Consider the following 15,616-nt stretch of genomic DNA (forward strand, 5'->3'; position numbering starts at 1 on the left):
GGTGTGGCAGTTAATGTGACAGTGGGTGTGATAGGTAGTGTGACAAAAGGTGTGACATGTAGTGTGACAGCGGGTGTGACAAGTAGTGTGATAGGCCGAGAGGAAATGTCTAAATATGCGAAATTATGTTAAAATTCAAATGAGATTGCTACGAGTATGCTTAAAATGATGAGAATAACTAGAATTAGAGAACCTTAAGCTTTGGTTTTGCCGAAATTGCTTGGAGCATCGCCATCGACGGCGGCAACCCCTTGTGAGGATTTCTGCGCCTTGTACGGTGGTCGGTTCGAAGTGGGTATGATATCAAATGAAAGTGGGGAGAGGGATTTCCAACGATACCAACCATTCTCAAATCTATCGCCGGACGGCAAAGTTATGGTCAGAATTAGAAGAATGAAAAAGACAAAACAGTCCGGAAAATATTTAAAAAGTGATTTTTTATAATTTTGTTTCATATATGTTGACTATTTTCTAATTTCAAAGTCAATTGAGATAACTTTTTTATAATTAGGAAATAAGTGGTGATGTTTTTCTAATTTAAGATAGGAGATGATATTTTTTTATAATTTACCCTTAATTTTATCCTCCTTCGATTCCAGAAAGCAAATAATTCAATTACAACGTGGAAACGGATCGTGATATTCATGAATCCAATCCCACAGCCGGTTTCAAATTGATCAATTGTGAATTTGTGATATGTGAATCCAGCAATGAAAAATCCTGCTATATCTTGTGTAAAGGTTGAAGTTGGTCCCATTTCTAGTCTAAGTTCTTAATGCAATTATTTTAGCTAACAGAATCAGTTATAATTTCTATTAAGTATCTCTTCGTAATTTAGAAGGAAAGTCGCAATCAAAAGACAAGAGTTTGCCAATTGCAACAAGCATTAGATCATTCAGGTTCCTCGTCGGATCGGGAAATTTGATTATCATCCAAATATTCTTTCTAAGCCATATGAATATGTAAGCGGATGTTCGCAACTCTCTAAAAGTGCGGACGTCAGCGATTCCGGTGATCAGCGATGTGTAACAACGGATGGTGCCGGCAGTGTTCTCCTCCCTCAGTGTGCGGACGTTTGCTCTTGATCTTCTCTGTACATGTATATGTATCAAGGAACATGGATTCATGATGCAGCTTATACAGCTGCGCGTGCCCCTTGTTTCATGATCCAACTACGAAACTACATCAATTAAACTGCGTATATCTTGTTGTAGGTCTTTGTATTTACATTCCTGCTTACTGCTTATTTGAGTATTTCTCTACTCTCACAGTCACAGACATGCAGGTGCAGCATAAAAAACTATATATAGATTAGCTATATGGGATTATCGCTCAGATAATATATATATTCTGATTTTTCTATAACCCCAGACCCCCTCAGTGTTCAGATTACGACCGTTTTTACTATCTTCGTTGCTCTCTTTCTCGTCGCAGTGTCGCACAGTTGAGATTTGAGCTGGCCCGTTTGCTGTCGCTCCCGACCAGACCGAACCGCCGGTTCAAGTTATTTGATTCTGTCTTTGGCATCCTCTACAACCTCAAAAAGGTGTGCTTGTTGATTGTTCCTTTGAAGCTTGTTTACTTGCTCAAACTGTAGTCATTTTAGTGAAGCAAGCTGGGTTCATGAAGCAGTTCTGTTTTTTTTTTTGTTAACTGGTGTTGTGAAGCTATTAGGGGTTTGGGTTCTATAGAATTTGGATTGAAATCATTGAATTCATGAGATTTTGGATTGAGTTGAAGACCCTAGTTCAGTTCAATACATGAAAGCCATTGCTCCCCTTTTTCGACATTTTTCGACAGCCAAAGAATCACCAGCTTTGATATCATCAGTTGGATTTTCTACTGGAGACCCAACTCCTGCTAGACAAATCATTGGTAGATTATTGGATCAATACCCAGATAGTGTAACATTGAGGAAACTATATGCAAACTTCATTGTCAATGATCATTTTCTCGGTGATGCGGCGCTAGGTATTAAGTTCATGAGAGCTTATGCTGCCTGTGGTGATCCCGCAATGGCACGCTGCATATTTGATCAAGTTCCCGATAAGAATGTGGTCTTCTGTAATGTCATGATTAGAAGCTGTGTGAATAACTGTTTGTATCATGATGCTCTTCTTTTGTTCAAAACTTTGAATGCTACTGGGTTTGGTCCTGACTCCTGACAACTATACATACCCTTGTGTGCTCAAGGCTTGTTCAGGGTCGGATAATTTAGGGGTGGGATTGCAGATACATGCTGCTGTTGTGAAAGTTGGGCTTGCTGGGAATTTGTTTATTGGGAATGGTCTGATTGCCATGTACGGGAAATGTGGTTGTTTAGTGGAGGCTCGGCTGGTTTTTGATGAGATGCCATGTAGAGATGTGGTTTCGTGTAATTCTATGGTAGCTGGGTATGCACAAAATGGACGATTTGATGATGCAATAGATGTTTGTAGGAAAATGAAGACATTGGGACTTAAAGCAGATGCTGGTACCATGGCTAGTCTATTCCCAGCTGTGACCAACAGTTCGTCGGAGAATGTTTCGTATATTAAGGAAATGTTTCTGGAAATGGATAGACAGTCTGATTTCGTGTAATGTGATGATAGCAGTGTATGTAAATAATTCAATGCCTCAGGACTTGTGGCTGCAGACCTGCAGTGGCTACCAGTGAGGATGAACCCCCTTAAACTCAGGCAACATATGTTGAATGAGGCCGGGCTGATGAGAGTGTAGCACAGCAAGGGGCGAGGCTGATTGATTGGTCAAAGACTGAGCGGCATGCTCAACTCTAGTCAATGTCATCAATCTCATTGCAAGGTTGGCTTTGTGTATTGGTTTTTGCTGTATATTCCGTTTTCTTTCATATGGTTTTTGGTCTCTATATTTGGGGTGTGTTTGTGTTACAAAACTGTGTGTTTCTCTTTGGGAACATTGAGTGGTTGGCTGGTGCAGTTTGCTGTATTATGATTATACGCCTTTTCGGTATAACATGAGTCGGGCTGAGTTATACCGCTATATGCATTGACTAGAGTTATTGGCAGTATTACAGAAGTATATGTAGTGGACATATTTTAGCATAGTATGTTTTGCATTTTGCTGGCCACTAATTGTGAAAGAGTAAAATTTTGGCCAGAGATATAGGCCTTTGCCTTAATCTTCAATGCTAGAAACAAGCTTTCAACTACCATGAGATTATTCTTCATTGTAATAATAGAGAAAATCTCAGCTGGACGTCTGCACCGTCCTCACGGTGCGGATTCGGCGATTTTGGCGAGCTGCGATGCGCAACGACGACGCAGATGGTGCCGACCGTGCTCCCCCCTCCCAGCGCTCCTTTCTGTGCTGGCCGAAGCTGCATCACCAGCCCACGCCCGCATGAATCTCGAACAGCTACGGCCCACACTTGCAGGAATCTCAAAATTTCAAGTTTTTGGGCGTGCGGACGGTGCGAGCATCTACAACTGAGATTTTCTGTATATATATAGGTGCCAAGATTCGAACCTCAATCTCAAATCCAAAGAAATTTATGAGCTACATCGGATTATTTGATATGTTTAGCTTTGATTGTATGAATATTAAAATATAGGATCTTAAGGAGAAAAAAGAAAAAGAATTTTCCGATGCCCCAGGATTCGAATCGAGAATCTCAAATCCAAAGAAATTTATGAGCTACACCTGATTATTTGACGTGTTTAGCTTTTGATTGTATAAAAATTAAAATATAGGAACTCAAGGAGAAAAAAGAAAGAATTTTCCGGTGCCAGGGATTCGAACCTGGAATCTCAAATCCAAAGAAATTTATGAGCTAGACTGGATTATTTGACATGTTTAGCTTTTAATTGTATAAATATTAAAATATAGGAACTCAAGGAGAAAAAAAAAAAGAATTTTCCGATGCCAGGGATTCGAACCTGGAATCTCAAATCTAAAGAAATTTATGAGCTAGACTGGATTATTTGACATGTTTAGCTTTTGATTGTATAAATATTAAAATATAGGATCTCAAGGAGAAAAAAAAAAGAATTTTCCGGTGCCAAGATTCGAACCTGGAATCTCAAATCCAAAGAAATTTATGAGCTACACCAGATTATTTGACATATTTAGCTTTTGATTGTATAAGTATTAAAATAATTTTGAAAAATCTTCAAATGTGTGAATTAGAACCTGGAAACTCACATCCAAAGATAATTTTGAGCGTCATAGTTAGCATTTGACCTTTTAAGCTTGATTGAAAAGGATCTTGAACAAAAACAGAGATTTTTCAGCAAGTAAAATGCGCAATTCGCTTTGTGTTGAGGTTTTACAGTGTAGGGCCACACATCGAGCAATCGAGAACTCACTTATTATTTGCGACTTTTGGTGCCTATAATGTACCTGTTGTTCGGCAAAGTTTCAATATTTTCGTCTGTGAAATTGATCAGCTTCACCTAATTTACCATATCCTAAAATAACAATGGTTCGATTTGAAACATAACCTGATTAATTTTATACATACGAGGTCTCTACCTCAGCTAGACGCAGAAGGTTGTTCCCTAGATAATAGTTGCTACTATGCTTTTACCATCAATTCCATCAAACTCTAATTTCCAAACCGAAGGCTGTCCATTACAGTAAAGCTGCACATCGAAGATCTGCAGGAAACTTCGCAGCAGACGTGATGATGAAGTGCTACTATGTAGTCAAGCTGTTCATGTAGCTTAGTTAGAAATAGCCAACAAGCAAACAACATCACTAGCATGTAATGAATTTCCGAAACAATGGAAGCGAGGTACCTAAAGCCAACACAATGAATTTCCGAAAGTTTTGGCATGGTGAAAATGAAGAAATTTTTTAGAACTATACAAACAGCTCTTACAAGCCAACCGAATGTTCCATCAATGCAATAACCGCCAAGAAAGCAAAGCCTCAAGCCCTCAACTACTGCCAAGAAACAAAAACTACAGAGGGTTATATGGATTATGGAATGTACTGCCATTCATTTAACCAATGCTGAGGGTTCTAGATGTTCATGTGAGGAGATTGCGGTGGATAACCAAAGTTTTGTACCTGTATGTTTATACCATCACAAGAATGAAATTAGATCATGCACCATCATGACGAGACAACTAAACTCAGACTAAAAGAATAAAACTCATAAAAGACTTCACTGCATTAACTTTCATAAATACTACAGTGGAGAGACCTCCAAATACTACAGATTGTAGTGACAGGACTATACTATCTTTACACCATGAAAACTGGACTTACAAGTTACAACGAACAAGGATGTTCCTTATCTTGAGTTCTGGACACTGAATCTCGAACGGAGAAACCCAAAGGCTGAAACTGCAACTGAAAGAATCCCAAAAATCCCTGCACTTTGGATTTTATCCGAGTTGCTGGTTCTTATAGCAATCTTTCCCCTCTGCTTGTTGTCCAATACAACATGAACATCTATTTTAGAATTTCCAACAGTGAACCGAGACAGTATATCAGTTGCTAGAACAAGACCCCCACCCCACTTCATGAAAGATAGCCCCAAGCTGGTTTGGTCCTGCTTTATACGAAAATTATTCTCCTTCAGGCACAGTTCTAGTTTGGCTCCACATGCTGTATCACCATGGCATTGCACAGCTCCAGCACTTCCAGTCAAAAGCAAGTTCTTCCCCATAACAATTTGATCCTCAATCTTGAGTCCAGTGGTGGCATCCTCGCCCATGTGAGTTACGGCTACACCAGTTAGCCTTCTACCTATTTTACAATTTCTCACCTTGGTTTCACCACCAAAAATGTGTTCATCACTCACACTGGAACTTGGTGTGATCGATTTTATGAAATCAGAACATAGTACAGGTTCACCACCCTCAGCAGCTTCAGACAAATTGCGCTTACCCAAATATACAATCTTCAGAACTAGATTTGGCTGTGAATACGTATTGTCATCCCTCATCTGATTTTTACTCCCCTCGATACCAAAAACACATTCTGAATGGACTCCTCTATCCAGTGCCCCAGAACTTCCGGTATTATGAACATCACATGTTTTGCTTTTGGGGCAATGCATCATAGACTCTTCTGCCATACTCGTGCTATTCTCCAATGGTTCCATGGTTTCCTCACCACCTAGATCATTTTCTTCGATCAACCCATCTGTAACGAGCTCAGACTGCTTTATAAAGGAATTGGAGGAGTTCTCCTCCATCACTGACTCCTCTTCTTCAACCTCAAAAACCTTAATCTCTTGTGTGGCACTCTCCACAAACAGACCTAAGCTGATAGGGTCATGTTCCATAGTGAAACCCCTCTCCTTGAAAGGGACTTCCACTTTAGCTTCACTGCCTTGAACTTGCACACCAGCATCTCCAATAGAAACCAAGCCCTCCCAATTAGCAACCGTATTTTGGATCCCAAGTCCAGTGGCCACATTCCCACCCAAAACAGACCTTGGTGTGATCGAGTTAAAGCAATCACTTTCAACTTTATCCTCCGATATATGACCACCCCCCATACTCTGCTTCTCGTTACCCTCGACACCAAATTCTTCCAAATTCTCACAACTTTCACCCACGAATGACTCTTCTTCGACATACTTATCTTTCTCTCCACCTTCCAATACATTCAAGTTCAACTCAGCTGTCTCAGCAGAATTCGTTTCACTGGACTCAGCAGTAGTAAAACTACACTCCTCAACAGCTTGAACAGTATCCTCATTTCCGCATTCAACAAAATTCGACTCATCAACAACCAAGGACTCATCTTCTTCCCCTTCTTCAACCTCACATATCTTAACTCTAGGCGCAATACTAACCTGCTCCACAAACCCAAAGACCAGAGCCTTAACATGACCCAACAATCCACCATTCTCTTCCTTCACTTCTTCAATCTCCTCACTCCCATCACTCTCCCATGACACATTTGCAATGGGCCTAACTCCCTCCGAAACTTGATCACCCACCATAACTCTCCCCACAACTTCCTCATACTCATCTGGGTCAGACACAGAAGGCCAGAAAACCTCATATCTTTCTACAGAGCCACTCTCCTCAACCGAGTCCGCCGCCACAAAGGGCCTCTCCGACGCCGTTTCAAACTCCTCCCCACTCACAAACCCACACTCAGAACCAACACTAATGTTACTGCCACTAGTAATATAACCCAGTTCATTACCACCGTTGATTTCAGAGTCCGAATCAGAATCAAGAGTAAGAGGAGCACGGATAAGAACAGAACCTGAAAGTGAAGATGAACTGGAAAGTCCAAGCTTCTGTTGTGGGTTAGATGATTCTGAGATGTCTTGTGCTGCAGAGAGTCGGACATAAGGCTTCGACGAGTCCATAGATTAAAGCTTCAGTACTTTCAGAAAGACAAATCCCATAAGAAGAAGAAGCTCACGAAGCATGGAAGGCTGAGGTGAGGGCCTGAGGTTTTGGGTTTACTAGGTTGTTAGGTTTGGAGGTTCCCGTTCATTACAAATACACTCGTTGCACGTGTTATCTGTAGATCGTACCAGAGCATCACACTGTTTATTTGTTGATAAAAAAAACACCTCAAATTTTAAATACAGACAAATTTTAAATACATACCTCAAATTTCTTAATACACACTCATATTTAATACACCATATATTTCAATTCTCATTCCAATATTTTTACTGAATACACCACATAAAAAACCTAAAATATCCTTAAATTAAAAAATCACAAAATACGTCATTATTTAGATTTACAAGGTTACTTTTTACCGTAATTAGTATATTAATATATATATATATTAACATCTTATAGATGTTCATATCGATTCTTATTTGTTCTTACGAATCATTATAGATTGTAATTGTTTATTTTTCCAAATTCTTTAACCATAAAAATGATAAACAACATGAAGAATATATATATATATATATAAGAGAAATGGATGAATTGATTGTTTGAAGAAGATGAACATTTCTTTGTTAAGAATGTATGAAGATGAAATTTAATGAATGATGAAAAATTATAATTCTTTTCATGAATTACCTTGTTTGGGACTCTAAAAATAGAAATAATATTTTTTGGTGAAAATTAAAGAATGAATTGATTGTTTGAATCTCTCGCTTAATTTTCTATCAAAATATATACTAATTTAAATTTCCCTGTAAATTTTCTTATTTTAATTGTTTCTAAAAATAAATTCTTAGTTTTGATAATTTAATTTGTTTTTAATTTTCTGAATTATTACATGTACTTATTTTGGTCATTCAACATATATGCAAAATGTTATTTGAATTATTGAATAATAGGAGTGTGTATCAAGAGTTTATTGGGTGTGTATTTAAAACTTCTCCAAAGTTAATTGTAATATTATTTGTTAAAAAATAATTTTTATGTAATTGTGTTTAATACGAATAATATTTTAGGCTTTATAATAGTAGAGACTAATGTTTTCTTTTTCTTTTACAGTTCTCCCTTTTTTGATATTTTTTATTTCCTTATATTTTGGTAAATCACATCTTCACATGATAATTGTATTTTTTTTGTGAAGTTGTTAACACTAAAATCAGACTTCCAATTATAGTAGTAGAGATGAGTCGGCGTTGATTTTTATATATACAGTTTTATCAATCGTGAAAGATATTAGGCTACTTTACTTTTTGTTTGGAAATTAGGTGATGGTTTAGTTTCTATGCTCGAGCATATTCTCAAGCTTATTTGTAAACTGTGAAGATACCAGTCATGGTGATTACAGCCTACATGCGTGACTCACTTTGTATAAGGACAATATATGATGTAACGTGTCTCTTCTGATTTTTTTTTTTTGGTAATATTGTATGAATTTATGAGTAAAAAATAAACAATTATTATGTGATTAGTATGACATATAAACTCTCAATCTTAAGAGGTGTACCATTTCAAAAATAGGCATCTTCACCGTTTAAAGCGTTGGGCACGTGTTATTCTTTAGTAAAAGGCTTGGCCTAGTAGCCAATTTACTACTCTAGGATTCATTTTGGTGTCAATTTACTACCCTACCTTTTATTTATACCAATTTGCTGGTAATATTTTGCCAATTTGCTACCCCATTGAAAATTAAGAGATGTCAACCACTTGGGTTCTACTGAGATTAACCCAGATTTGATCAAAATATTTTCTTTTCGATGATATTTATCCTAACCCAAAATAAAATGCCAAATTAATTGGATATTCGCTGGAAAATTTTGATGACATTTCATCTTCTAAATGATCAAATACTGAAAGTACATAGCTCAAAACCCCTATAACTAGGTCTTTACAAAAGGGATCCTTTTACAAAACTCTCATCGATCTGCTAAGAGATTAACACGCATTCCTAACTAAGGGCACAATCTCTGCCCCAGTTTGAAACAACTTTTGGTCATACTGCACAAAAGGTCTCCATGCACCCCTAACTTGCTACAAGAATCAATAAAATCCATGTTACAGGTTAATGAGCAAAATACATTAGAGAATAAGCATCTAGCACACATACTCAAATTTTACATTATAAACAGACGTTGTCCGAGCATTTGAAGTCACAATGTCAACTTACATAATGAAAGCACATTAGACAATTAGCATCTAACACACCTGAAATTTTACATTATATACAAACATGGTCCAAGCATTGAAGACACAACGTCAACTTCATGAATCCAAATGATATAGGTGATCCCTAATTTGAGATTAGCTATTCTCACATATTAACCAACATCATCTTTAAGCTATGCATAATCAGTGCCGGCCCTAGGGTAAGGCGAAGCAGGCCAGCGCCTGGGGTCTCCAAATTAAAGGGTCTCTAAAGTTTTTTTTTAATATAAGCGTGCTCTAATTTTTTTTTTAATATAAGCGTGGTGTTTTTGATCGAATGAATGTGTTTTTTTTTTACTAAAAGGAGGTGCTTTTGACTGGTGAGTGGAATGAATTTAGACAAGTTGTTCTTTTTTTTCTTCTTTCAAAAACTTTCGGTGGTTGCTTTTGTCTTTATTGTTTTATATATTCATCAATCCATCCATGATTTCTAACGTGTTCTCTCTCTCTTTTGTTCATGAATAATTACATTAATGGGATAAGCCGTGGCCACAAGCGGCTCATACATTAAAGAAATCCATAAGAGAAGCAGACATAACTCGAAATAGCAAAAAGAAGTTTTCCAACCAAAAGAGCTAGAAATTAAACTCTCTCTCTCTCTCTCTCTCTCTCTCTCTCTCTCTCTCTCTCTCTCTCTCTCTCTCTCTCTCTCTCTCAAGGCCAATAAACTCTAAGGTTTTGCAGGCAGCCGAGCAACATAGGATGATAGGATCCATTAGAAGAAGAACTAGAGAAAAAGAAAGTTAGTCAGTTAGAGAGAAAAAAAAAGAATAATCTTCATAAATGTATGATCTTCATTTGTCCATGTCAATTTCCTCTCTCAATCTATTTGCCTATTTCTTTTCTTTGACTATAATTGTGTAATATGCTATGTTAGGAAATAAAAAAAATGATAATCGGATTGTGATAATAACCTATGTGATATTGTATTGATGTCTATTTCTTTTTTGTAAATACAGTATTATCATGGTTCCTAATAGAATTAGAAAGTTCAAGTCTGGGGCTAAAAAAAAGAAAATAAGAGGATTTTTATTTAATAACCTACGCTGTATATTTTTAATGATATTTTTATATTTTAATATAATTTTTTTTCTTGTTTGTCAAATGTCTAAGGGCCTCCGAATTTTGTTTGCCTTGAGGTCATTTTGTAACAGGGCCGGCCCTGTGCATAATTCAAGGTTGACAATGATATAAGTGCACCAGTAGCATCATTCAAGATTAATATAAAGTATGCATTCATTACATCAAGACCTATTCATATATATTTTTGCAATAATAAAAGTCATAAGCATTATACAATCTACTTCATTTCTTACCTCAGCCAAGTAATGATTTTTTGATGCACTGTGTTCCTCATATAAACCTGAAAATAAAAGTAGATACTGGGGTTGAGAATGCAAGATATGAATAGGTTCTTCAAGTTATGGTAATTGGTAAATGATAAGTGGTCTTGAGGTCTTTATATATAAGTGAGTGGTTACAGGATAACTACATTGCCTTTACAAGTGATCAACGATACTAGCTAGATACAATATTAGAAGTTCTAATCAGTTACAAAGAGATAATCAGAAATCAATCATTCCTGTCTAAACTAGGAGTATCTTTATCGCTTGTATCTAGTATATACCGTATCTTTGATAGGAGATAACCTCGACAGCAGCTGGTTTGTTACATTTGGTTTATCAAACATTTATTACCGGGCGAAGTTTATACATAATGAATGTGTAATTTGGGATTCATGTTATAGCAAGATACGGACTGTCTAGCTACAAGCTGGTGAAGGCTATGGTATTCGACATGTTAACTTGAAAGCAATAGAGTATGTTCGGGGTAGTTTTCCAAATGTTGGTGAGTAATTCTAAATTTTTCTTTGGACATAGTTGGTGTAATAATTCAAAATGAGACTTCTAGTTACGATTTGTTTGATTTGCAGCTCTCCGAACCACCAAATATGGAGTAGTTGAGTTGGTTAACAGCTGGCCGGTAGGCCTTTCATGCCATCTCCCAAGATTTCCTTTCCTCCAAAGAACCTTTCGATTTGTTCCTTGGAATTGTTTTCGAATTCCAAGCCAGTGCGTAGCATTATTTGTCCACTGGATCTATTTTTCTCAGAAAAATGATAATTAATTGTTCCCGTAGAAGCTGTTGCCATGGAAAATCTCTTAATTAGCAGAATCCAGTCTACAGGTGAACTCTTCTTGATCCTTCTTTTGTATTCCTCTGTTTGTCCAGATAGAACTGAATATGTAAACTAATTCATCTCTCTTGCATTGATTAGTTCATTCACCTCATGGATACACACAGAAGAAGGCGTCTCCCTTTGGATGGTTATCTACATGCATTTATGTTACTTTCTTGAAGTTCCGCATCGAGGCAAGGTAAGCTTAATTTACAAATTGTTAATAATGCGTATGTGATATGACGATATGTCAAAGGAAAAGGAAAACTGTTGTTGGTTCGCATTGTTTTGGTGTTCAATTGTTAAAGATCATGCATTTCTCTTTTTATACGCTTCAGCTGAATAAAAGCTAAAACCTACCGTAAGATTTTACTCCATTACCCTTACCAAATTACTGACTGTACTTTCTAATTACTTGAAGGAAATATACATTATCTAAGAAATTGAAACATTGCATGTCAAATTGTCAAATTTGAAACATTCATGATTCGTTCCTGCCAAAAAACTAGTCTTCAAGTATTCAAGTCAAGATTCAAAAAGATTTAATGGAAAGCATATACTTTGAGAAAGTCCATGACTTAAAGGCTAGTTGCTCACCCACACAGGTTTCCTGTAAGCAAAAGAAGCTATCAATTTGTGGACAATTTGGAGGTTTTAACCTGGTGGAGTAAGACTATTGAGGCAACCTCTATTTTCTTAAACCTTTTCAAAGTCATTGCTCTCTTGGGTAGTTTTGAAATGAAAACTCTTAATGGCTTTTACAATACAGGTACTTTCCTCTGTTTAGCGCTGCAGTCTTTGTGAACATATTCATGAATATGCATACCAACTCGTCGTACCCTTTTGCAGCAAGACGAGCGCGTTGATCTCTCACATTGCCGGCCGAGAGGAGATGTTCCTCTAGACTTGGGAGTACGTAGGGGTGCCATTGTTGTTTGACTCACTTGGCTAAAGTTTGGAAACAGGCTCATTGTGCTCGTGGATACTTCTGCCGAAGCAGGAACAACCGATAAGGTGTAGACACGTGACGTCAGCTCGGAGAACTTGTCGTCAAGGAACCCATTAGTTCTGGTCTGATATCAAAGGAGCCTCACAACCACACATGGTGAGACGTCAACCAAGCAAAGGATCTTCAGTCCATTTAGTTGCATGCTTTATACAACTAAAATATCGTAGTGTAATTAACCGAATTTATTCAGTGATGTAGCCGAAAACTCTGGTTGAGTTTTGGGTGAACACGTAAATCTCCTGCGTTATTACTTACAGCGTTAGGTGTGATTGTTTTGCAATTTATACAATGTAGAGCTTTCTTTAACGCAAATTAATGTACATACGTTCCAAAATTTAAAAAAAAAAGTTGAGCCTTACGCATACTATCTATATCATATATTCATATACCGCCAAGCATGAGCAATGGCCTCTTCTTTGAGTTATTTCAATAAAACGTAGCATCTCATGTCATTGAAGGTGAGCAATCACATCAATTTCTTTGGAAAAGTCTCTTATCATTTGCTATCAGCTTTGCAATTAATCTAATATTTCATCAAATTTCATAATTAAATATGCTTTACACATCCTGTGGATAGTGATTGATTTGATTCTTTTTTTTTTCTTGATTTTGAGGATGTTCAGCAATACTGTTTTTCATTAACGGAGTACTGATGTGGATGTAGTAGTATAAATTTGTGATGCAGTGTGATGAATAGAATATATGCATCAGAGGTTTGTTTTTACATGAAGCTATGTATCTGTGCGTAGATCATGTATCAGTGGCTTCTTTTCTGAAATTAGTGAAACACATCATTCCAGACCTGCTAATCCCAAGTCCCTGAACTTTGCTCAACCCGGAACAGAACCTGATTTATTTTGGGTTTTCACTGTGTTGTTTTCAGCTTTTCCTTAATTCATTAGCGCAGCGCAGAATTTAATTGTAAACAAGGACATCTTTTGCAACAAAGAAATAAGGTTTAAGTACTCAAATTTGAGGGGCACCCACAGAGGTGCACCCTTCCAAAAATAGGCGTATGCCACTTAAAGCGCCGCGCACACGGTATTCTTTAGTAAAAGGCGAAAGAATAGTTCGCTATGTGCTCAACGCATGGCTCCGTAAGTACGACATGGAGAAACTGCTTTGTTTAATATTCCTGATGTTAGATGTCTCCTGCTCTGGAAATCAATGTGGGATGGATATATTATTTGTTGTTATGAGTTCAAGTTGTTCTGTTAGCTTACAAACTGACTTTTTACGATTTCAGAAACCTCCAATTTAGATACAATAGCTTACTTCCCACCAAATATTTTCACTCGTTGAAGACCTCTGCACCATCTAACCTATCTACAAGTGGTTGATAGCTAGAGACGCATAAAGTGCACAGCAGAAAGCTTCCTGAGAGTCTGAGACTAGTAAACTTGCAAGTCTGATTCCTGAAATGCAAATTTAATTTGGACAAAATCTTATTCAGCTAATCCAAAAGACAGAAACTAGAAATGAGAGCTGCTTCCGAATTAGACATGAAGCAGAAACACCGTCCGAACTAGAGCTGCTTCTAAATAATGCCAAGAAATTGTATGTACTTTTAGGAACACGAGCTGCATGAATATATGTTAATACAAACTTTGAGGCTGCACAATAAAACATCATGAGAATTTAGGGGAGCAAAACAGAATCCCTTGCAGCCACTGATATGCTACTTGTGCTTGTTCTAGTGCAAGTGCGTGAGGGACACTTCAATTTTATCTTTAATTTTTCTTTAAATTAGACAATGACCTTCCATATAGGCATCAAATTTACCAAAGCGTTTTTCACAATACATACCAGTCCATCACTTGAATAACGTTATGAGTGCAGTGGATTAAAGCAGTTTGGAACTGAGGTCAGCTTATGTACTTCCCATTATAAGGGTTCTCCAAGGCTTCCCCTCTGCAATTAAGGCAATATAGTTCATTTTTTACAAGACCTGCATGACGGCCTTAATAGCCCCTGATAATTATATACATGAAGGTACATGACAGTAAGTCAGTTTTCCCAACTGGAAGGCTTGGATGTTATATTGTCCAAGTGTGAACCAAATAGTTGATTAGGTACATTCATGTGTTATCTTGGTTCCACTCTAGAAAATAATGTTACGCATGTACACAATAACAACTAATCATTCTCATATAGAGCAGAATGTCTTCGCTGAGCAGAGGCCTAAAAGGCCAAACCTCTGTAATATCAAAAATCAGGGAATCGCTACCGCCGCCTTGTCCAATGTCAAAACAATCGACAACAACTAAGTTGCTTGGATGTTCAGGTCGGAATGGGAAAAAACTAGAACTCAGGCTAAGATTTTATTGCCTTCCGATATGCTTCTGGCAACAAGATCTGGGAACCACAATTACAAGTCGTTTTAACTAAGTTGGGTAGGGTGCGCCAAGCTTTGCAATAGTGCAACGCAAAGATGACACTTGTGAGCCCCAATAGCAAGCTATTGTGGTGGACTCACCCCTTCAAAAAATTAATTTAATATCGTGTGGACCAATGGTCCACATATCAGATATTAAACTGATAAGAACAGATACTACACTTGATCTTAGCCAAAACGCCGAGAAAGGTATGCTTTATCTAGTCTCTTTCTTCCGATTTTATATTTCTATTCACATCTGTGCTTCTTCCATATCTCAATGTGGGATGCTGTTCTCTCTTTTTATTCAAGGTGTCATCAGGTAATTTTTACTATCATGTTGGCCATAGCTCTCTGTCCATATCTATATTTCTGGTTGAGGGATAAATATAATTTCAAGTTTTAGTGTCAAACACATCACACATGATTGGCATATAGACTCAAGATTCACAACTTCACATCCTTACTAACAATCTGCGATGACTATCATATGATCTCAATTTCATAAC

At 37.2% G+C, this 15,616-nt stretch overlaps 2 protein-coding genes and 2 non-coding genes across 6 annotated transcripts; 1 reads left to right on the plus strand and 3 right to left on the minus strand.

Moving 5' to 3' along the window:
• Positions 1–4,907: 4,907 nt before the first annotated feature.
• Positions 4,908–7,303, minus strand: LOC126791416 (uncharacterized). Of its 2 annotated transcripts, none has more exons than XM_050517867.1 (2): positions 5,240–7,303; positions 4,908–5,031 (listed from the first exon to the last, which is right to left on the minus strand). In XM_050517867.1, exon 1 carries the CDS (start codon positions 7,298–7,300, stop codon positions 5,258–5,260), a length of 2,043 nt encoding a protein of 680 aa, XP_050373824.1. In that variant the 5' UTR covers positions 7,301–7,303; the 3' UTR covers positions 4,908–5,031; positions 5,240–5,257. The 2 variants fall into 2 exon arrangements, with proteins under 2 accessions (XP_050373824.1, XP_050373825.1); XM_050517868.1 differs by having other exon boundaries at positions 4,912–5,031; positions 5,233–7,303.
• Positions 7,304–11,510: 4,207 nt separating this feature from the next.
• LOC126791648 (uncharacterized) lies at positions 11,511–12,968 on the plus strand. Of its 2 annotated transcripts, XM_050518123.1 has the most exons (4): positions 11,511–11,732; positions 11,824–11,923; positions 12,330–12,493; positions 12,574–12,968. In XM_050518123.1, exons 1-4 carry the CDS (start codon positions 11,696–11,698, stop codon positions 12,588–12,590), a joined length of 318 nt encoding a protein of 105 aa, XP_050374080.1. In that variant the 5' UTR covers positions 11,511–11,695; the 3' UTR covers positions 12,591–12,968. The 2 variants fall into 2 exon arrangements, with proteins under 2 accessions (XP_050374080.1, XP_050374079.1); XM_050518122.1 differs by having other exon boundaries at positions 12,330–12,968.
• A 743-nt stretch (positions 12,969–13,711) lies between these two features.
• Positions 13,712–13,828, minus strand: LOC126792997 (U5 spliceosomal RNA). Its single transcript, XR_007671987.1, has one exon. It is a non-coding gene; the product is annotated as a U5 spliceosomal RNA (small nuclear RNA).
• Positions 13,829–15,126: 1,298 nt separating this feature from the next.
• Positions 15,127–15,321, minus strand: LOC126793038 (U2 spliceosomal RNA). Its single transcript, XR_007672021.1, has one exon. It is a non-coding gene; the product is annotated as a U2 spliceosomal RNA (small nuclear RNA).
• Between the last annotated feature and the right edge of the window lie 295 nt (positions 15,322–15,616).

This window comes from Argentina anserina, chromosome 4 (assembly GCF_933775445.1).
Source record: "Argentina anserina chromosome 4, drPotAnse1.1, whole genome shotgun sequence".
NCBI lineage: Eukaryota > Viridiplantae > Streptophyta > Magnoliopsida > Rosales > Rosaceae > Argentina > Argentina anserina.

Excerpts from the sequence above, each read along its gene's own strand:
- LOC126791416 (XM_050517867.1), bottom strand. The coding sequence starts at position 7,300 with ATGGACTCGTCGAAGCCTTATGTCCGACTCTCTGCAGCACAAGACATC.
- LOC126791648 (XM_050518122.1), top strand. The coding sequence starts at position 11,696 with ATGGAAAATCTCTTAATTAGCAGAATCCAGTCTACAG. Across the intron at positions 11,733-11,823 it reads TAGCAGAATCCAGTCTACAG|TTCATTCACCTCATGGATAC; the intron begins GTGAACTCTTCT and ends TGCATTGATTAG. Across the intron at positions 11,924-12,329 it reads AAGTTCCGCATCGAGGCAAG|GTTTCCTGTAAGCAAAAGAA; the intron begins GTAAGCTTAATT and ends TCACCCACACAG.